The sequence below is a fragment of the Poecilia latipinna genome, unplaced genomic scaffold (genome assembly GCF_001443285.1).
Source record: "Poecilia latipinna isolate Pla-1442-1.1 unplaced genomic scaffold, P_latipinna-1.0 Scaffold1867, whole genome shotgun sequence".
Classification (NCBI taxonomy): domain Eukaryota; kingdom Metazoa; phylum Chordata; class Actinopteri; order Cyprinodontiformes; family Poeciliidae; genus Poecilia; species Poecilia latipinna.
Genome location: NW_015114483.1, coordinates 77,202 through 99,151, shown reverse-complemented (window position 1 = coordinate 99,151; position 21,950 = coordinate 77,202). Strand labels below are relative to the sequence as shown.

At 37.2% G+C, this 21,950-nt stretch overlaps 2 protein-coding genes across 5 annotated transcripts; both read left to right on the top strand.

Annotated features, from left to right (window-relative positions):
• The first annotated feature begins 1,353 nt into the window (after positions 1 to 1,353).
• LOC106934825 (histamine N-methyltransferase-like) lies at positions 1,354 to 14,308 on the top strand. 4 transcript variants are annotated; one of them, XM_015014959.1, is made up of 7 exons: positions 1,354 to 3,361; positions 6,353 to 6,498; positions 8,102 to 8,154; positions 9,982 to 10,089; positions 12,171 to 12,301; positions 12,477 to 12,570; positions 13,584 to 14,308. In XM_015014959.1, the coding sequence occupies exons 1-7, from the start codon at positions 3,353 to 3,355 to the stop codon at positions 13,943 to 13,945; spliced, it is 903 nt and encodes a 300-aa protein (XP_014870445.1). In that variant the 5' UTR covers positions 1,354 to 3,352; the 3' UTR covers positions 13,946 to 14,308. The 4 variants fall into 4 exon arrangements, with proteins under 4 accessions (XP_014870445.1, XP_014870447.1, XP_014870444.1 ...); XM_015014961.1 differs by having other exon boundaries at positions 1,356 to 3,361; positions 6,357 to 6,498; XM_015014958.1 differs by lacking the exon at positions 1,354 to 3,361 and adding an exon at positions 5,421 to 5,592 and having other exon boundaries at positions 6,357 to 6,498.
• A 3,402-nt stretch (positions 14,309 to 17,710) lies between these two features.
• On the top strand, positions 17,711 to 20,880 carry LOC106934826 (histamine N-methyltransferase-like). The gene is made up of 7 exons (XM_015014962.1): positions 17,711 to 17,821; positions 17,896 to 18,035; positions 18,334 to 18,386; positions 19,024 to 19,131; positions 19,353 to 19,474; positions 20,105 to 20,198; positions 20,433 to 20,880. The coding sequence occupies exons 2-7, from the start codon at positions 17,905 to 17,907 to the stop codon at positions 20,783 to 20,785; spliced, it is 861 nt and encodes a 286-aa protein (XP_014870448.1). The 5' UTR covers positions 17,711 to 17,821; positions 17,896 to 17,904; the 3' UTR covers positions 20,786 to 20,880.
• The last annotated feature ends 1,070 nt before the right edge of the window (positions 20,881 to 21,950 follow it).

The window sequence follows — 21,950 nt, the reverse complement described above, 5'->3', positions numbered from 1 at the left end:
TCGCTAATATTCTTATTTAATGAGATGCACCTGTTCTTGTATGTGACCTCATCTTGAATGTATTTATTCAGCCACTCTGTAATCCTTCTGGTTGTACAAATACGGTTGTTACATGTCACAACAACTGTATTTCGGCAGCTGTCTCTGTACGTAGGCATGCTTGATCTATTTTGGCAGAGAGCGCTCCAAGTGGCCTTGCAAAAAAGACTCTGTTTCATAAGTTGCCAAACATTTTAGTAATAGTCTCTTCTGGGGCAGTGTTTCTGTAATTTGGGAAGCAAAAAGCACACATAGTAAAAAGTTGGGTACGGGAAAAACCCAAATTTTAATTATTCCGATGCTCTAGACAACATATCATAAGCTAACTAGAAACATTTCTGTTCTTAGATGCTTATGAGATCTCCTTTGGGTGTGTCCGACGGATCGAAAAACATCTTTGCCTACTGTTTACAGTACCTAAGCTATTTGTGTTACTATTGTGTGTACATGGAGAACTGGACAAAATGCAAATAAATTGTGAAATCATGTGAAAATAAAAAAAAAGGGCCTGCGTTTCTCTCACTATCCCCTCTATGAGAGGGATATTTACAAGGCAGAAGCTCCAGACCAGGAAAGATCTTTCATGGCTCCTTGACTTTCAAGTCCTGATACATCTGATATATTGTAATTACCACAGACTCTAAGGCAAAGCCCAGAACAGATAAGCAGTTGATAAGATTCATTTTGCCCTCCAGTCAGATTTCCAGTCCGATAGTCCCAGGATAATCCCGGGCTGCGAGCGAAGCAGAGTTTAAATCTTTGTCTCATCTAATTCATTTATTTAATCCTGTCACTTTTGCTTAAGACAAGGCTGAATTAAAACGCTTGTGTCACGGCCATCTGATCCATGGCAAAGACGGGGCCCAATCTTGTCATGTCCAATTCATCTCATTTGCGCATCTTTCAAGACACATTTGGAGGTTTTAGTGAAGATTTATGAGCAAAGTGACAGTTTGAGCTTCTCGTTTTAATGTATTAAATTTGTTCCTATAAGGAAGCAGGAACACTCTAATAAAATATGGTTTGGTGAAGTTCTTCAGAGCTGGGAGAGAGAGAAAAAAAACTTAGACGCTTGTGGGGCCATTTCAAACAATGAATGTTTACTGCTTTGTTTTTTTTAACTAGAAATGGAAAAGGTGTTTATCTGCATCCCAGAAAATGAAACTGTGAAAGTATTATCCTTCTAGTCTCCCAAAAAACACTACATGTAATAATTTGAACTTCAAAAACAGTAGATGTTTTTCAATTTATATATAATCATTGTGTGGAGAGCCTGCTGACACAAAATGATAGAAGATAAAAACACCACAGGCAGAGGCTTAATCAGAGGTGATCAACAGCAGATCACTGGTTTAGTTTTGTTTATTTATAAATAACCTTTGGATGACCATCATTATGCATCCCTTCAGGGTATTCATATGAAATTTTGATTGCCTGGGATTACTTCTTGCAGCCAGTTTTAATCAGATGAACTACTGAACTCTTTAAAATGGTCTCACTTAAAACTGAGATCATTTTACTTCTTAATAAGCTGTGGAATGCCTTGGCATATGTATTTATAGTCAACTTTTTATGGACTGCATGACAGGCACAAAACCCAGAAAAGGAGCATGTAGGGAGAATTATGGTCCAACATTGTACAGCACCTTTAAAAAGGTTTCATAAACACAATTTTTACTTGTATTTGCATTTCACATTACTGGCCAAAGCAAATTAGAACATGATTGGAAACTTTTTTATTTTTATTTTTTTCCAAAAATCTTAGACTGCCATATTTTTACGTTATATTTTTTTGTTTAGGGACATTCATTGTAACTACAACGCCACAGTCTCAGTGCTTCTGCAGCCTCTAACGTTTTGAACTTTGATCCATCTATCCTTGTATTATCTTTTGACCACACAGGAAAGGAATCTCCACAGCAGGGTGCTGCTTTCAGGCTAACCTGCACTAATCGTTTTCTACCAATCCTTCTGTTTCTCATCTAACCAGAACACCAATAAACTCCAGGCAAAGTCAGGACTATGTAATTCCATCCATCATATCACTTATAAAATATTTCATATTTCTTTCATAAAACTCATAAATAAAGAAGCAGTGAGTGAACCTCCCTGCCTGTTACATCTCTCTGCACCTACATAAATGATTAGAGTTCAAATAATTTTATGATCGGTTTTCTTTGAGGTTTTATTTTACACATGGAAGTTTGACCGAAACAAAACATGCAACTTCCTCCACGTACCTACAGAGCTGTGCATCATGGGGCAGAGGTATGAAATTCATATCCTCTTTAAGTCAGAACATCAAGTCTTCTCGTATTCCAAATACACAGAGTTTCTACAGATATTATCACTATTGGTTTCACTTACATGTTAAAGGGTCAGGAGGAATTTTTTTTTTCTATAAATTCTGCATTATCTAAAATAGATGCTGGCTATGTTGAACAAGAGCTAAAATCAGATGCTATTCCCATTTTGAAGGTTCACAGTTAACAACTTTCCCACTTCTAACATTATATAATCCTGATCTTGAAACTGCAGCAGTTAGGCATGCAACATGCAATAAACCTTAAGTAGCCTCTCTGTGAGTGCCTTCATAGGACCTCAGCACTCTCTGCACCCTCCCATATCAGTAAAAGGAGTGATGTGGGCCTCCTCTGCAAGCTTTCTTTTCTGGAGCTGTTTTACTGACATGTCGGTGTCTCTGAGCCTAGAACTGCATCTGCGTTTGCTGTCTTTCCAAAACAATTGTTGATGTGGAGGAGTAAATGATCAACCGTTCTACCTGTTTTTCTATCTTCATGCTCAAAAGTGTCCACATTCTCCACAGAGGTAATTGAGGGACTGGTGCTTCAGACTGAGTAAAGCAATTCTTAAAAACCTCTAAGAGAAATATCAGTGCAACGTTTTGTCTCTCTCCCTACAGTCTGAAGCTTCCTCATCCATTTAGAGGCTCTCAAAAGTTACTTGCTTCGTTATTCTAATTTCTCTGATTGTGCATATCATTATCATTATTATGTTGAACATGAAATAGCTGTATTCTTTCCTGTGTTTTTGACCTTGACTGGTAGTTATGTTATTTGCACACAAGAGGGCAGTGCAGTGAGAGAAAGGTGTGGTCACCTTAAGTTATAGAGGTTTAATTTGGTTTCAGCCAGACACCTGTTTGTTTTATAGATATTAGGACCCAACAGATGGCGGTAGAGCAACAATTATGGATGCAAGCTGCCGTTAAAATCTAAGAAAGAAGAAGAAGAAGAACCTGTCTGTTTTCTTTTGCTTCGGTTCTTTTGCTCAGTGTTTGGCAACCACAGATATGCTTTTGGTATGTGTGTTTTTTAATTACATTTTTATGAATTGTAAAGAGAAATGTGAATTATTCTTCAATTTTTTTTCACCCATAGGATTATGTGCATAAATATTTGATACTTTCAGATTTACTTTTTTTAAAATGCACATAAAATCTTAAATTAATGTAAGTATTTAATGATTCACAAGATAATTAAATTGATAAGCTGGAACATGGATATGAATTGAATTTATATATCTCTGTTTGTTGTTTAAGAAATTCAACGTAATAAACCAACCAAAAAATAAAAATGCAGAGGGAAGTCGTCCAGAGTCTTGTGTGGGGGTTAAAGAGAAAATAATTCAAAACTGAGAGATTTGAAACAAATAGATGAGATAAATCTGATAAAACAATTACTGTAAATCTGAGCAGGTTAGTTTGGTTAATTTTAGCTCAAAGCACCATTTCATCTGTACAGTCATTGTAGCACCTAACATCTGTGAGGCTGGGGACTAATTAACGATGATAAACTGAGTGTTGTGAGCTGAACTTGTGTGTGTAATTTTTCTATTGAGTGCAGATGGGTGTGAGAGTGTGTGTGTACGCAGAGATAAAAGGAGAGAGGGAGGTTTTAACAGTGCCTTCTAATGAACATCTGGCACAGAATTAGACGTAGTTAGTCAGACTAAAAATCTCTTTCATCATTTGCAGGAGGGAGTTCACTCCAATTAGATGGATCATGGCTGAAAAGTGCTAACTTTTCCACCCCCTGGATTGTTTTTGTCTCCTTTTTAATCCTGTAACTTTGTGTCTGACCGAGAAAAGGTGACATGGAAAACAATGAGACCAAAGAGATAAGATGGTGCAACCCTGTGTAATTAATGGAAGGACTTTGAAGTCGAGTCTGACATGAACAGTGATCTGGCAGTTTTTTAAAGCGTATGGAAAACTCAGTGGGACTCAAAAAAGACAATAAATGATTTTCTCCCTGAACCCAAATAATGTTTGTTTCACTCCCAATTCAAATGTTTCAAAAGCTAATTGCAGGACTAATGAAAATGAGTTTATTTGAAGCTAACAGTATAACAGCATTAACATAACTCTGTGTCCAATAATGAATGAAGGCTGGACTTATCTAGAGACGGTGGGTCAAGCTGCTGCCTCTCCAACTGGTCTTCTTACGGAAACCATCTGTGCCAGAGGAACTCTACAAGCAGATCATCCTCCAGATGTATACCACTTACCCCTTTATGTCGTAAATTTAAAATCTCCGCCTGGATGTTTTTTTGTTTATTTTAAATGTATGTAGTTCTTTAAATGTCCTGTGAGTAAATTTATTTGCTCATATGTCCATAACTACCGGAACTTTCAATATCTAGCAAGTAATTTTTGCAACTTACCGTCTATTAAAAGTGTCACTCCCTGTTAGAGCAGGAGTGAAATTACCATAATAACCTGATTTTGGCTAGAAAGCGCAACGTCTCCCCTTTCAGAAACTGTTGGGATTTTTCAGATAGCGCAAAATGTGGCGTAATTACGGTACTGCAAATTTGGCTGAACTGCTACATTAAGACTTATAGGATTAAACACTACGTTATTCAGTTTTTGAACATGTCAACAAGCCAATTTTTTTTATTGAATATATTGCAATTATTTGTGATATTTATCCATAGGTTTCACTATAGAGTGTCATAGACAGAAATTGACACTTTTTAAATTATGTAACTTGTATTTTTATAGATCTTTTGCATTCAAGCCTCGACATTTTAATAGATGCAATTCTATTGACTCCACTGTAAACAATTCACATTATTCTTTTATGTGTATTTTGAAAACATTTGAACAAAACCAGGTTATTATCGATCACCTTGTTAAATATGTACAAAAACATTAATACCATTCAATCCCACCACAATTTAAAAGTAACTCCAAATCAGGCTCCAAATGAAGTTCTGCTCTAGCCCCCATTAAACCTTGGACCGCCTGTGAACATGAAATTTCCCTCAGATTTGACAAAAACTATTACAATGAAATTTAAGGCAGCAAAGTCAGATTAGACGCTCGGGTCTTTCATAGGATAATATTCTGAAAATAAACGCTAAACGTACAAATGACAGCGCGCAGGCCTTGGGAAGACGGATTTTCTTTGGCGGATTTCCTCCGCCACCTTTCGCCCTCCCTAAAGGGAAGAAGCTGTGACACATGTGGGAGGGGTCACTCCAGCCTTCCACCTTCCCCCCGGGACGCTGTTCTGCCGGAAGACCGTAGTAAGTGATCATCGTCGCGATTTGCTTTTCACGCTCATGACGGGAATCTTAGCGAACGATGAAAGTCGCTCTTTGACGCTCACTGAGCGGAGGACGGACGTGTTTTGTTCGTATTCATGATTGTGTCGGAGGGGACGTGACAGCGCCTGTCTGCCTGCGTGCAGCTCTGTGTTTCCGCTGCCGCCGAAGTCATTTTTGTCAATAAACCGGCAGCTCTGTCGTAATAAAACAGGGAAGGGAAAAAAGGCAGATGAATTTCCAGCTTTGGCGTTCCAATAATAGAGAAATACGCTTTGGTGTGGTGACGTTCAACCATACATGACTCTGTTTCAAATAGCAGATCCCAAATGTTATCTTATGTTTGTGTTTGTACTGTTAGGTGTTTAAGTCAAATTAAAACATCATACACAACATGGACAGCATGTTTCCGGTTTTATTTGGAAGTGAAATGTGATATACTTTACAGAATTTGCAACCGATAAGCTTGACTGTACTTTATTTGGCTTTTTTTGTGATGTACAGCTGAGTCTGACACATTTGATTAAAACACAGTGGCAGCATCATCCTGTGGGACAGGGAATCAAGTCAATAGCAAGATAAATGGAACTAAATACAGGAAGAACACCTGTTAGAGGCAGCAGAAGTCTTGAGACCTGGTGAAGGGACTAACTTCTCTGCAGGACATAACGCATAAAGTGAATTTGATTAAAGTGTACGGCCCAGCCAAAGTATAAACCTAAATGAATTGCCTCTTGTCCAGACAGGCATCATGGGATCCCCACTGAAAAGTCTGGTTCATGATGATGATAGGTACCAGAGATCCTTCCACCTTTTTCTGGAGCGCTCCTCTGAACACCAATGCATGCGGGACTTCATCCACAGTAAACTACCCGACATTCTGTCCAGGTAAAAGCTCATTTAACAATGATTTAACACATGGACAACTGAAAATATTACGGTCTGTGGTTGCATTTTCTTTAGAATTTTTTTTATACATGCCCAATAAAAATAAAAATAAAAAATCTGTGAATAGGTGAATTTCCTGGGAATTATTTTTGAATGATTCCACATAAAATTTCATAAAAACTGAATTGTGAATACAGTGAAAACTGCAAAGATAAGTGCAATACTAATAATCCAAACTTTCACCATCCTCCCCTGCACCGTCAGAATATTTCGTAGAGGAATATTTCTCGACAAGATAATTGTAATTTTGACATGTCTTGACAAAATTATTATGATTATGTAGAGTTTGTTTGAAAGAGGAAAATATTAATTTGCATGAAAGAAACAAAACTTTATTAAATGGGTTAGTCATTTTTGCTAATCTTTTCTTGCTTTTGGTTGGTGATTTTCACAGATAAATTATTTGAAATTTAAATAGGAACCGACTTTCATAAAAAAAAAAACATGCTGTCTGTTGCTTCAGCTGTGTTACAATTGGAATAGAATATATTAATATTTTTTTGGATTAAAAGTTCAAATGAACCTTTCACCTAAGTTTGTGAAAAAATATATATATTTTCTTGTTGCATAAAGGCTTCATTAATGGTGCCAAAATATAATTTGAAACAATAATGCATTTGATGAAGGAAAAAAAAATGCCAATTCGTTGTCAGTTGAAGATCAGGATTAAGTTGAGACAAATCTGTATCTTGGCTTTTAAAACCCTGCAGCTGTGAACTGTGAAGAACATGTGATGTGACATCAGGGTTTTGATTAACTGGAGAACCATAAACAGGAGATGGTTTTGACCTTTAAGCAACTGGTAGGTAAAAGAAACACAAGTTAGTACTTATTGTTGGAAAACGGAATATGTGAATTTCATTGCAATGCATGTAATTTGAATGTATCAGTTTGCTGTACGAAAAAGTAAATATCTAATTAATTGGAGTGCAGGGATATTCTGAGACACATGAATCGGAAAGATACAAAACCTGTGAGAATCAATAATCACAACCTGTGGCGCTTATCACAGAAAACGGTGAACAGAGTTTCTTTTAACTAAACTTAAGTCCAAAGTCTGTTTCACAGATTAACAATGCGTGGCTGACGATCTAAATGTATATTTTAAACAGTCAAATAGTATGTGCATGGTTGTGAATTCCCAAAAATTCACAACCAACAGCGCAGGCTGTGGGAGGTGACTGACGTGCTGCAGAGAACCCAACCAAACTCGGCTCTTTTTTGACGTTTTCACAAGCAGATCCGTCAGGAAGCCGGTGGGATGTGACTCACAAGTTAATTAAAAGGTGTAACAGAGTTAATAAAAATTTACGTTGATTGACAGAACGCGCCACAGCGACATTCAAAGCCTAAGTTCTTGCAGAGGCTTCAGTCGCTAGATCAGAACATCTCACATTCCCGAGTGTCGGGCAGAATTGTCAGTTACAGGCCCAAAAAGATGTGACCCACATTTGGCAGGTTGGAAGCTGTGAATTTCAAGGCGTCGCTGCTCTGAAGACACTCTGCTTTTTCTTTATTCCTGCTTTTTCTGCTCTCCCCGCAGCATTGGAGATGGAAAGTCCCATCTAAATGTCATTGGAGTTGGAAGCGGAGCTGGTAAGAGCACAAACTATATGGCGCTGACACCGCTGAACTTAGCGTATGTGCAGCGTGACACGGTAAATAGCTGAATGACCTCTGCAGCAGATAGCTAAGGTGAGGGAACGTTGGCGAATCAGTCGGCTGCTGCTGAGCCGATTGGAGAGTTTATTCATGGCTGCTGTGAGAAGAAGAAAAGACAGTGTGGAGGCTTTTTGTCGCCATCTGACCATTTTATTTACTATTAGTTTGACAAAATGACCTAAACACCATGTAGCTTTACAGCACCAGGTTCTATTACAATACAGTCATTTCTTTTCCTGTGCAAACTGAGCACTTGCCCTCAGAGTGCTGCTACCCTTTACTTATGTCCAAGCCCATCCTTTTACTTTACCTGAGCTGTCATTTCTGTATCATAATGGATTCTCTAATGGACTTGTAAATCCATTAGAATGACTACAAACTTCCCTGCAAGGTAAAACAATTCACTGCATCCTCGCATCGGCTCCATGGCTTAAATTTACTCCTCTCATCGTGGCAACTTGTCACCTTCAATAGGAAAGAGAACAAAATTTTCTCCCTTTAGTCAAATGATACTGACAGCATAATAGCTGGAGTACCTGCCCTAGTTTTTAATTCATGTGGACTTTATGAGGTTACTTCACTTTGGATTTCAAAATCTTCATCAAAATCCATTGTGACTTTGAGTATTTCTTACATAACAGGATAATTGGGACTTTTTAATCTACTTTTTTTGTGGTGACATCATAATGTTGTATTTGACTTGCCTAAGAGCCCAGCATTGGGAATTATAAAGTAATGTCACATCCAGCATAAATGAGTTGTAGCTGCGAGGCAGAACTCCAGAGTGATTTACTAAATGCTCTGGTGCCGTCTACTGTTAGCATTACAACATGATAAACAGTGTTTTCTTTCAGTTCTTTCTATACAAGCACTAAAAGATATAATTCTTTTTTTTTTTTAATTGAAGCTCTATTAAACAACTAGGAAGAATTTGGGTGGAGCAGACAGTCTACATTCAGATGTAAGTAGTCATCCTTGATGTAGATACATAGGCTTCAAATTTTGACCTCAGAAATAAAACCAAAAATCCAAACACAACATTTTTTTACCTTCAGTAGATGGCATCTTAGAATGCAAGTTTATAAATTCAAATTAGTTGGTCACAGAGGTTGGAGCAAACAGGCTTAAAACACATACACTCTATAAGTTTATCATTCAATTTCATATTTTGCTCCAAATGGGCACAAAGCTAAATATAAAAAAGATATTTTAAATTTCTTTTGTCTTGTGTTCTATGCTGACTGAAGTGCATTTCTGCTTCTTTTGAAAGATGAACTTACATTTCTAAGTGTGGTGGCGTTTTTAAAAGTCAACACAAGTGAATATGAGACTTAGCAGCATTTGTTTAACAAAAGTTGTTTCATTTTTGAAACAACTTTTGTTTGAAAGCTTTGGCTTCAAAGCTAGATCTGGATGTAAACTCAACGATGTGCGAGACTTGCTACTAAGTGGTGCAACAGAACAAACCTGTTCAAAAAGTTGAAACCTAAACACTAAACACAGTCACATGTGAGCAGCTAAAACAGAAAGTGGCTAAAATCTACATGTTGGTCAATGTTCCAGTTATTGCGGGTCGAAAGCAACTCTGAACAGCTTTCGAAACGGCAACGTCAGCTATATTTAAAATTTAACCTATGATGCAATTTTTCTTTGGTTTTCTTTTTGTAACACATCATTATAAAAAACGAAGGGATTTCAACAAGTTAACATTTTGCCTCTAACTTTCTTTTTTTTTGTTTTTAACTGCCTTGCTTCTGCTAGGTGAGATAGACCTAGAGATGCTCAACGAGCTACGTAAGAAGCGTCCAGGGGTGACCGTAGATAATGAGGTGGTGGAGCCAAGCAGCCAGCAGCTACACAACTACAAAGGTACAGTCTTCTTAAGGTTCACCCTCTTCTTACAAAACGTGTCTGTGTTCACATGCATTCTAAAAGATGTTTCAATATTTAATTTTCTGGCTGGAAAGGGTATGTTCTTTGTATTTTTAATGCTGAAGCATCATGTTAAAGCTGCCTTTAACCTTCTTATCAATAAATTAATAAAACCATTGCTCCTTTATTAGAGAAGAGCTGATCATTGAACCACAATGACCAATCAGCAACCAACAACCCCTCCGACATACTTCCAATGACAAGTGGCTGGTTGTCTGCAATCTGATGCTTAACACAGTTGCAGTTTAAGGCTTCTAGTTTGCTTTACTGCACTTTGGAGACAGACCAGGAACAAAGCAGAGGAACAAACCAGGCTGTAGTAAGACTTGGCAATGGAGAAGGGGTTTTAATGAGCAGAGAACGATGCGTATCGTGCGTGCGTGCGTGCGTGCGTGCGCTTATTTGGTTCATGTTCTGGCATGTGTTTACCTCCGTACCTGCTCTTGCAACTTGACAAAGTTTACATAAAGGAGCCACACCACCAGCCAATCACAGACTGATCTTTTTCATCCCATATCCATACAAATGCTGCATTCACTATTCCTGAATTTTCCTTAATTTTCCCACTGTGGGAACATAAAGCATATTTCTTTCTTTCTTTTTTTTTTTTTTTTGACATTACCCCAAAAAGTCAGTGGGGTTAGTAGAATGTCACTCGATTCGGTTGAATGACACAGATTTATTGTTTCCTGCTGTACAACATAAAGGCTCATTAATAAAACACATACAGGGATCTGTTGCCTTATGTTTAAATAAAAAATGAAGATTAAATAAATATGAATGAGATACAAAACAGCCAAACAGAGAAAGAAATTTCTGACCTGAGTTTTTAAACTCAGGTGTTTACCACCTTTTTGGAAATTTTGTCTTTTTTTTAATTGAGAAAAGACAAAATTTCCAAAATTAGCTTACACTTCACTTTGTAAAACAAGAAAATGTTCCATTTGGCCTAGTTCCTTTTGGATTATTAAAAAAAAAACCTTTCACATCAACATTTAGCGAAGGCATGGTTCCTTTTAGATTTCAAATTTAAAAAGAGTCCATTTGTAAAATTAAAATAAAATCATTTAGAAACATCTGGTGCAAATAAATTAAATCAAGTTATCAAAAAATGTAAAAAGAAATATAAATAGTGAGCATAAATTGCACATCCCCAAACAAATACACAGCTGTAGCACCTTTTAATTACAGCATTTAGTTATACAGAACTATGCAACTCCCATCAATTATATTGAATCAAATTAACATAAAATCATGTAGCTTTGTAGGAATTTTTTTTGGCAAATTTGGATGCTTCAGTTAGTCAACTGAGAATATTAAACAAGCCAAGTGTGCAAAAAGGTTCTACAGCATAAAAAATATAACGAAACACAGTAAAGACAGACATCAAAAAAGCAGAGTGGCATTGCAGAGAGCCTGATGGTCCTCCAAGATTCATGAAAAACTAGAATGGAAACTGGTCAGAGAGGCTGCCAGGAGGCCTGCGTGAACAATGAAGGAGCAGCAGGAATTTCTGGCAATTGCTAGTTTTATGTTCTGCATGTGACAACGACAGAAGATCTGTGTGGAGGCATGAACACAGCTGCACTCAAAAGATGTCCACAAAATCTGACACAGTTTGGGAACTTTTGCATGAAAGAGTGGACAAGTTCCAAGTCGAGATGTGAAATGCTGACAGACTCCCGTTAAAGAAGGATGGATGCTGAAGCTGAGTAAAAAGCTGCTTCCACAAAGGATCAGCTCAAAGGAGAGTGCAAACAGGAGATTGTACGCTGCCTTGGACAGATTGTTTCCTCTTTCTAACCAATGTGTGTGTTCTTCAGATAACACAAGGTGAATTGGAACATTACAGGTGGAACAAGTTTGGAAATGATTTGTTATGGTCTCCTTTTTGTTTCTAACATCATAAAAACCTGATATTTTGGAATGTGTACACTTTTTAGCTCAGTGTATTTCTTTTCTATACCTCCCTACATAAAAAAAAACAGTTGTTATATTTGTTAATTATCTGTCTTAAGTTTTAGTGTCGCAGAAACCTGAGCTAAACTACATCAAGTTCACCTGGAACAAGATGACGGCCTCGGAGTTTGAGGAGCGCTGGAAACTGAGCGAGACGACGAAGAAGGCAGACTTCATTCACATGATACAGGTTGGTGCTGAAGTATTGCCAGCCCTCGTGCTGTATTTCTGACACATCTAGGTCATATTCATTAGGTGGCACTCGGCAGCAATTAATCCCATTAGGGCATCTGTCTACCATAGCAATATAATTAGGTGCTCCAGGAATGCAGTTACAGGCTCATTATGTGCGGTGAAATCGACAGATGCTGTACTATGTGAAGGATCCCGGTGCTACCATCAGCTTCTTCCAGAGTCTCCTCGATAAGAATGGGAAGCTTCTCATTATTCTTGTGTCTGGTGAGTTGATTGACGTCAATTTAAATTAACAATCGTCCTTGTTATTCCTCGCTGATGTGAAGGAAACTGTTACGCTTCGTTTGTTCAAGGGGAAATACAGTTGCAAACTGTTTCACATTTTGTTGTGTGAGAACCAGACATGTCGGTGTATTTTATTAGGGTTTCATGGAGTAAATCGACAAAACGTGAAATAAATATGCATAAATATATGAAGTGGAAGGAAAATGAGAAATGGCATTCATCATTTTTTCACTCTGATGCCCCAAACAAACTGCATTATGTTTCACTGTCAGACTGTCTGTCTGTGCAAGGAGAGCATTAATCAGAGAATGAGCAAAGATGACTCTGGGGGAGCTTCAAAGATCCATAGCTCAGGAGGGAGACAACAGCTATTAACCACGGCGGTGAAGTGAGAAGAACCAAGAAACTGTCACGACAAAACCCCCCGTTTGCAGTTTTCCACATGACGGAGCAAACATTACGACAAATTTGATATAGTCAGAAGGAACAAAAATCAGACTTTTGTGCCTTCATGCAAAATGCTACGTGGGAGTATACGGACACAGCACATTGCTGTTAACACACTTACCATTCATGGCAGGAGCAGGAGAGATGGTCAGAGCTGAGTGAAGATAGCTGGAGTTGAGTCTAGTTTAGTCAGAGAAGATGACTTCAGACTGAGGTACGAAAACCTCAATCCAATTGAGAATCTATTGCAAATTTGGTTTAACGTTGAATTTCACAGAGCCTGGACTGTTTTAGAAATAAGATTGTGTTTTTAGATAAAGCAAAGCCAGCAGGAACATAGTCCTGCCGGCTGCAGCGAACCGTCTGAATATAAACCCACATGACACTCATCAGGTTTTTTCACTTGTGAAACAATTTTGACAACTGTGCATTATTTCTGAACTACGCAGTGTTTTCTGTTGGTCTACAACATAAAACACCTGTAAACATTGTCACCATTTGCTACCATGCTGACGCTAGCACTGTTTCTGCCCCACCTGTTCAAGGAGAGAGCGGCTGGGGGAAGCTGTGGCGGAAATACAGGCACGAGCTCTGCAATACAGAAATAAGTCAATGCGTGACCACGGGAGACATCAAAAGCCTCCTGGACTCAAAGGGAGTGAGCTACCACAGCTTTGACCTGCCATCTCAAATGGATATCACCGAGTGTTTCACGGAGGGAGATGAAAAGGGGGAGCTGCTGCTTGACTTTCTCACCGAAGTGCTGGATTTTAATAAAACGGCGTCACCAGAGCTGAAAGACGGCGTGTTGGAGCTGCTCCGGCATCCGGACTGCAGCATGGAGTCTGAGGGCAGAGTGATCTTTAACAACAACCTCGGTGTCATAGTCATCGATAAGCCAAATTAAAAACAGATCTTAGCTAGAGTGAAGGTCAGATTAGTCCTAGATGATGATGAAATACTTTCAAGCACATTGAGTATCTTCAAGCTTTATCCTGTATTGAATTTAGTTTTGTATACATGTTGATGTTTAATGAATTCTAAAGTTCTCTAACGTAAAATAAATTAATGTATTCCTTTCAATTTTTATGATTAAACTTGTATTATTATGACATCAAAGATCATTCTTACTCCGTTACAGACACTAGATTTTTATCCGGTCATTACAGTTTGTAATGAGCTGCTGTTGGCAGGCTGCTGCCCAGACCCCATCATACTGCTGCTTTCTCCGGGAGCGTTTTATTCCAACTGTACAAATAAATATAGAACTGGACAATTAGCTTTTCATGGAGAATCAATTCAGATAAGCTTAAAGTAATTGTGCATTATGTTTTAAAATGATTGGAAGTATTGTTTCTAGTAGGACTTGAACTGGGTAAGTGAAAACACAGTTGCTCCTGGGAGCCTTTTCTTTAGCTGTTAGTTAATTTACTTGCAAAAATAATCAGGGTTTGTTGCTAATAGAAAAATTATGTTGCAGCTTTAATTTTGTATTTCTGAATTCAGATAAGGAGTCTCTCACTGACGAATCTGAACAATCACATAGAACTTTAGTTTTTTTTTTTTTTTTTTCAACTTCACCATAAATGATCAATTATTTTGGTGAGTAACCGGTTTTGTTGGTACATGGAAGGGGATAAAAGACAAAATGATTCATTTAAGTATGTTGTATGGAACAATATAAAGATGCTGAAGAAATTTTCTTTTGTATTTTGTAAAATTTTCTCTACTTTAATTCCTCTAAGAACAAGTTTGTGCTGCTAATGAGTGTTGTGCAAAATCTAATAGAAACTACACTTGCCTACTGGAAATATTACTCCATGCTCTTGTGTATTAAAAATGTAATTTCTCACCTTTATTTCTATTAATCAGTAAAAACCACACTCACAATATTCAGAAAAAGGCAAAACACTGCAGTATTTTACAGCGCTAATGTTTTCTTTGAAATCGAAGAAAAGAAGAATCCTTCAAATTACCTTCATTATCTAGTTTTGCGATTCTCATCTTAGGAACTCCTTGTACCATAGAAATTAGTTCACTATTGAGGCCCTGGTAATGTCTTTGCATTATATAAAGACATTACCACCAGAGTGATCATTTTTAAGAAATTATTTCTGCTTGTTCTGATGTTGATGGCTTACAGTTAAAAACACAAAATTCATTTTCTCAGAAGTTTATCATTTTACTTGGAACCAATAAATAATGGCAATTTAATGTCTCTGCAATTTGAAGCAATCCCACACAGTGAAACACAATGTCTTAACATTTAGTGCTATAATCTAAACTGCTGAGCCTCACTGATGTAACACCACCAGCCGTTCATACTGCAGCAACATTATTCTTCCGTCGACACAAAATGATCTTTCTTGGAATGTGGAATCTGTTTAGATGTTCATGAGTTTTTGATGTGAGACACATAAAACATGGATTATTTATATTGCCGTGAATTTCTTTCCCTCCACAGTTGCAATGAACTCAATAAATGCTACTGATGCAGACCTTGAGGCAGATGTGTGAACCTCTGGCACCCTCCTGAGGGCAACAATAGTTACTGGAGGGAAAATGATCACTGTGCTGTGCTTTAAAATTGACATCCCGATAATTTTAACCCTAAACTGCATAATCAACACTAATTTGTGTTTTCTCTGAGGTTAATCTGCAGTAATTGTTCTAAGTTCTCACCAGACAAGCATGAAGTAAAACTTGATTTGGAAACCCAACACTTCCAGGAAAGCCCATCACCTAGAAATCACCTCATCATGACTAATGGCTCTTTTATTGTCTTAGCCTGGTGACTGTGTAATCCACAAATGAGCAACAAATAAAGCAACACATATTTTGTCAGACAGCCATTTTGCATTTTTTTAAATTTAGTCAGTTACATTTATGTATAAATTTCATGACGTGTCGTTCCCTGTGATGTGTTTTAGTCCAGACTTGGTAGAATAGTGGATCACTATTGAACCCACTGCCACCAATGTGTAGCCCTGTCATCCATTTCATGGGATTCAAATTTATGTCACTGTAGATTCTCATGCTGACACATATAATACATCAGTTTCCTGCAAGATCAATGAGCAATGCAGAATATTTTTAAAAAGCCAAAGGCAGATTTAGATGTATGTTTTTCCCCTCACACTGTTTTCCATCTGTGCTTTGGTAGCTGCAGTGTATTTCATAAATCATTATAGAATTTGATTTTCATTATTGAAATACAAAATGTTAAATTGAAATGCATCCCTTTTTTGTGATAAATTAGTGGAAATTTTAATTTGGAGAAATTTCCTTTAGTTATTTAAATGAATACAAAGAGAATACCCATACAAGAAAAAAACTAAAAGTGTCCCATTTTCTCCCACGTTGTTTCTAGCTGTCCTAATGAAGGCCAATGCTCCAAAACTATCAGCATGTCTTGGGCAAATACAAGGATTCCTGTCACTGACTTGCTTGTGATCTAAAATTCAAACAATCTCATATTTTCTTGTCTCTGAAATGTAAACCATTTAGCAAAAAGATCTAGGCACATTTAATGCTGCCAATCCAGAAAAAGTGACGTTGGTGCCATCTGAAGGCAGAGGAAATATTCAAAATGAACAGTGTTTTAAGTTTCTAGTTTGTGCATCTTTGGGCAGTTTGAAGTTCTCATCAGAAACCAAAAATGACAAACAAGTTTTAGTTCATTGTTAATTTAATATTTAATATGTTCATTTGAGGTTGGTCATTTTTCTTGTAGTCTAAAATAACTGAGAAGGAATTTCAATTTGGTTGGATTTTCTTTTTACGTTGGAAGAAAAGAGGAATTCAAAATTGACCCTTTTTAAAAAAATGTTCTGAGAGTTTAAAAAAAACCCATCAGTTGATTTTGAGTAAGTTTGAGTATCAAGAAACTTTTGGCAGTGGAATTACAACTATATAAAAACAACTAAAGAAATAATTAGTCCCAACCAACAGGCAAGCTAAGTTTTTTTTGCACATTTCTGTACAATGGCAAGTCAAAGAGCTGAGTATGATGAAGACATGAAACATCAGACAGAAGTTACACTGCAATGGTTTAATCAAGGAAAGGAACTTATATTACAAAAATGAAATACAAGTGAAATCAATAATGTTCAATTTATCATTAAAAGCTAATTTAAAAAAAATTGGCTTTTGCTTGAAGCATTTGTTCAGTTTTCTGAAAGTGAATTTAAAAACTCATGCTGCTTCTTCTGTGTTTGGTTCTGACTCTGGAGATGCAGAGCAGAACCAGCAGATCTCAGTGATTTACAAGGTTGATAGCGAAACTTTCCGTGGTGAAAAAAAAAGACATTAAGTGAGACCAGACCTTGGTGCGTGGGAAAAAACAGAAGAAAAAAAACAGCCTCTTAGAGTCATAGAAAATAATAGTCACAGAAGTGGGAAAAATGTTTCTGTTAATTTTGAAGATACATAATACGACATTCACACTTTTATGACAGTAAACACTACTTTCATGGCAATTAAAGTATTTGTTTTTAAAAAAAAGTACATTAGATTGTCGATTTCTGACAAGAACCTTTAATTACCAAAACATAAAGGACCAAACAAGTTCAGGAACCCGTTTCTGTGTTAGCAGAACAGCTACGATGACTTCTTTTTTATTTTTTTAGAGCCATAGTTACGTAATGCAACGACCAGCCTTCTGGGCGGGGGATCAGTCCTGCAGCGTGAATATAAGGAAGCGGTGCTGCACATTGTGTTCCTGTTCCTAACTCCCAAAATAAACAAAACAAAACAAAAAACCCGAAGAAAAGACAAATTTAAGGTATTTTTTTTTCACATTATCTAAATTAAATTAGCCTACAATGTGGATGAAAGTGTTTGGTTTGTGTACTGCAGGGTGAAGTCATGAGTGCAGAAACGCACACTTGTTATGAAGGCTGCAGCGTCAACATCTTCCAGTTCTACCTGGAAAAGTCCGGAGAGCACGCAGCCATCGTCAAGTGTCTGCAAAACGTCCTGCCTGCAGAATTTCAAAGGTACAAGGAGCGATCTACTCATTCATGCATTTTTGTCGTCTTCATTGTTAGTCGCAGATGCGCATTAGAGCGCTTTGGTCCTTTATTATAAGAAGTGGAACCAAAAAAAAAAACAACAACTTTATAATGTTTTCTGATTTATCTACTTATAGAAAATTGTGCATTGAATGAATAAGAAAAATAGTAAATTGTTTGTTTACCTAATTATTGACTCGTAGTTCAGTGCTTTCATTTAAAATTCATTATTTTAGCTGGTTTTGTTGTGTTTTAAAAATATATATTTGAATATGTTTTACAGAATTGGAGCTGGTAAAAGCAGTCTGGATGTTCTAGGTGTTGGGAGTGGGGGAGGTATGGTAAAACGTTTCAGATTTAAACTACAAGTTAATTATTTATTCAAAAAGGCCCCAGTGATTGACAACCTGTGAGGGGCAATGAAGAGAAACCGAACCACTGATTAACTTCTGACATTCACAGATCAATATTGGCCAATAGTTGCTCTAGAAGGCTTCAGAGCAAAGACTGCACATAAAGATATGGATAAGAAGAAAAGCAATATGCATGTCCTTTAGATATTTAACCGACTGCTGTCAACATAATTTACAATTCAGTCATAAAGTAAAACAAAAGACTCATTTTAGTTTAATACCCAGGAACCTAAAAAAGAAAAAAAAAAAGTCAAGAAGTCATAATGAAAGATGTTGGCTGACTTTTTAGGAAGAGCTGTGAAGGCACTGTTGCAGTAATCAATGCGACTATAGATAAACACACTGACTTCCTCTAGATCTGGCTTGGACGTTAGTAGTAATCCTAGCAATGACAGATGGTGATAGAAGGCCGACTTTGTAACTGTGTATGTGTCTTTGAAGATTCAAGTCTTTGAAGCAAGAGAGTGATGCCGTTCAAAAAAAGAAAATTCACGACTTTGAGCTGAACTGTAACATTTAATTGAAAAAGAAAAACAGTTGCGTTTCATGGTCTGTTCCAGGTGAGATTGATGTTCAGATACTCTCACTTCTGCAGTCGGCCTGCCCTTCTGCTCCCATAACCGCTGACATTGTGGAGGGCAGCTCTGAGCTCACAGCCAACTTCAAAGGTAATGATAATTTAGTTCAGCATTTTGTGTTCTGTAAATATAAAGAAAGGAAGCATTTAGGAGATGCACTGATCAGAGTTTTGTGGCTAAATTCCAGTCTCCAGTTTTTGAAAAGCTTTGAGATGCTAAGAATGACTATTAACCCAAGAATCAAGATGTGTGTATGCATTATGACATGTCTTAATATGATTGCTGCATTCTCTCTTTGCATGTCTTGAAAGCTTTGGCAGCCAAGACTGCTGACCTTAAGAACATCCAGTTCTCTTGGCACTCCATGTCCAGTGAGGACTATGAGAAAGCAAAGGGAGGCATAAAGAAATTTGACTTCATACACATGATCCAGGTAAAGGTGAAGAAAGTTTGGTGAAGAAAGTTTGGTTTACCTTTTGCCTTCTACTTCCTGAACTGTCAATGCATCAAATGTACAGATTTGAATTAAGCTAAACTATAACTCCTACAAAATATATTTATAAAAAGGGTTTACACGTTTTCTAATGTACATTGTTTTGCAGAAGTTATTAAGAAATATTTCACATTGTGAGCACCGACGACAATTTATTAATTCAGGACTTTATGTGATAGACCAACAAAAACTACTGCACAAGTGAAAAGTAGTAATGAAAGGATGCAGCTGAGTTCTAGAAAGTATTGCTTCAGACGAGATGAAATATAAATGCATTCATATAAATTTCAGAATTTTATTCATAAGAAATATAGACAATCGGATCGTTTCCCTTGAACTTCACAAGTATGCATGATTTTGTTTTTGTCTCCTAAAATCCAAGTGAAACAAATTAAGGCTGCAATTAAAAAAAAAAAAAAAAAAAAAAAAAAAACATATTTATTTGGTGGGCATTTTGTAGTTGAAGTGATTCCTGTTGTTTGAATATAAATGGAAGCAAAAAATAATAATAAAAATACACTTACATGTTCAAATAGTGAAGTCATAGGAGCCAATGCTTTTCCTCAACAGATGATCTACTATGTAAAGAGCCTGGCTGAAAGTATCAAGTTTCACCATAGCCTCCTCAAAAACAACGGCAGACTCATGATCATTGTTGAAGCAGGTAAGCAGAGTTGGACCGACTGGTTTGCCACACAATTTAAATATACATGATTTCTATTATAACTCTGCTTATTCAGTATTCTTTATCAGTAATCTACACAGTGAAGGTAAGTTCTGACTGAAAAGCAAAACGTTAAACCGAGTTTAACGGTTTAACGTTAAAAGAAAATTACATGCCTTTCTTTATCAGCCTGGACCATTCAACATTTGTTTTTTTGTTTTCTATACAATACAGCCAACAGTGGTTGGGACATCCTGTGGAAGACCTACAAGAAGGAGCTGTGCGTCTGCAGCATCACAGAGTACCGTTCATCTGGAGAGATCGCTGCCTGCCTCAAGGACCAAGGCCTTAAATTCGAGGAACATCCAGTTCCCAACAGCTTTGACATCACAGAATGCTTCGACCGCAGCAGCGTAACTGGAGAACGTCTGCTGAGCTTCATGACAGGAAGAGAGCACTTCTACGAGTCCTTCAGCCCTGAGGTCAGAGCAGGCATCCTGGACGTCCTCAGGAACAAGTGCAGCACTGAAAAGGATGGCAGGGTGTTCTTCAACGGCAATCTAACCTGCATTTTTGTTCATGCTTAAGTTTGCTGACAAATATGCTCTTACTGTGCATTTTATGTCTGTTTATCCACCATGTTTGCCTTTTAGAACCAATACACACTACATGGGTAAATTCAGCTTCTGTTCTCGTTTTAAAAGGAACGCTTGCTTTTAAGAATCAATTATGCTCAAATCCTAAGTTAGTTTATTTTTGAATAGTTTCATCAGCAAGGGAACTGTTAATGTCGTGGGGAAGATGTGTATTTAAATGTTAGCTTTTGAATAAAACAATTGTAATCAGCACAGTAATAAAAAAAAAAGTTTCCTTAATGTAGCAAAGGCAACTTCTACAAAGAGCCAACAGGCAATTATCATCTAACTCTCTTGGGTCTACAGTCACTGCAGCCTGGAAGATTAGAAGACTCAAACAACCAAATACGCATTATCTGGTGAAAAAAGTGGAGCATTTAGTAGCAAAATGGCCAAATGTACCCTTAAGGAGTAAATGATTAAAACTGGTAATAAAATGAGGGAAATGAATTTGCATTCCATTGATTTCATTCCCAAAAGCATGACAACTTTTCCTCACACAGTGTTGGATGTAAAGGTCATTACTGATTAATAAATTTGCTGACGTTAAAGGTATGTACGTTGTTTCCTGATCTCTTGATGTTTATAAATAAAAGTTATAGCGAAGTGGAGAAAGAATTGTGATTTTTTTTTCCTCTTTTTTTTTCTCTTTCGATGTCTTGCTTCAGTCTCTGTTACTCGGAAACCTTTAATAAACAATCAGTGCCTTCCGAAGTCATCCTGAGTGTTTTATGAATCAGCATCATGAAGACCAAAGAACACAGCGGGTAGGGAAAGTAGCAGGGTTTTAGGTCCTAAAACAATATACCAAGCTTTGAATACCTCATAAAGCAGAAGAAGCATAGCAAAGTAACCGAGGGAGGCGTTAAGCAGAGAAGCCGCATAAGATCATATTTCTGCCAACAAGACAGCTATCAGTTGTGCAGGCCAATCTGAGGAAGATTGGTAAGAAAAAAGTAATTATTGACAGAGATCCATAAGAAGCTCTGTTTGCAGTTTGTCCAAAGCAAATAATACAAAATGATTCCCGTTTTTAAAGTTGAATGACTTAGCATTTAATAGGTGAAAGCCAAGTGTAAAGGAAAAAACATTGCTACAGCTGTATTACTGACTTCCC

Coding starts and splice junctions, on each gene's coding strand:
- LOC106934825 (XM_015014958.1), top strand. CDS start 5,436: ATGACAGCGCGCAGGCCTTGGGAAGACGGATTTTCTTTGGCGGATTTC. Junction 5,593..6,356: donor TGTTCTGCCGGAAGACCGTA/GTAAGTGATCAT, acceptor TTGTCCAGACAG/GCATCATGGGATCCCCACTG. Junction 8,155..9,981: donor TGGAGTTGGAAGCGGAGCTG/GTAAGAGCACAA, acceptor TGCTTCTGCTAG/GTGAGATAGACCTAGAGATG.
- LOC106934826 (XM_015014962.1), top strand. CDS start 17,905: ATGAGTGCAGAAACGCACACTTGTTATGAAGGCTGCAGCGTCAACATC. Junction 19,132..19,352: donor GCTCACAGCCAACTTCAAAG/GTAATGATAATT, acceptor ATGTCTTGAAAG/CTTTGGCAGCCAAGACTGCT. Junction 20,199..20,432: donor CATGATCATTGTTGAAGCAG/GTAAGCAGAGTT, acceptor TATACAATACAG/CCAACAGTGGTTGGGACATC.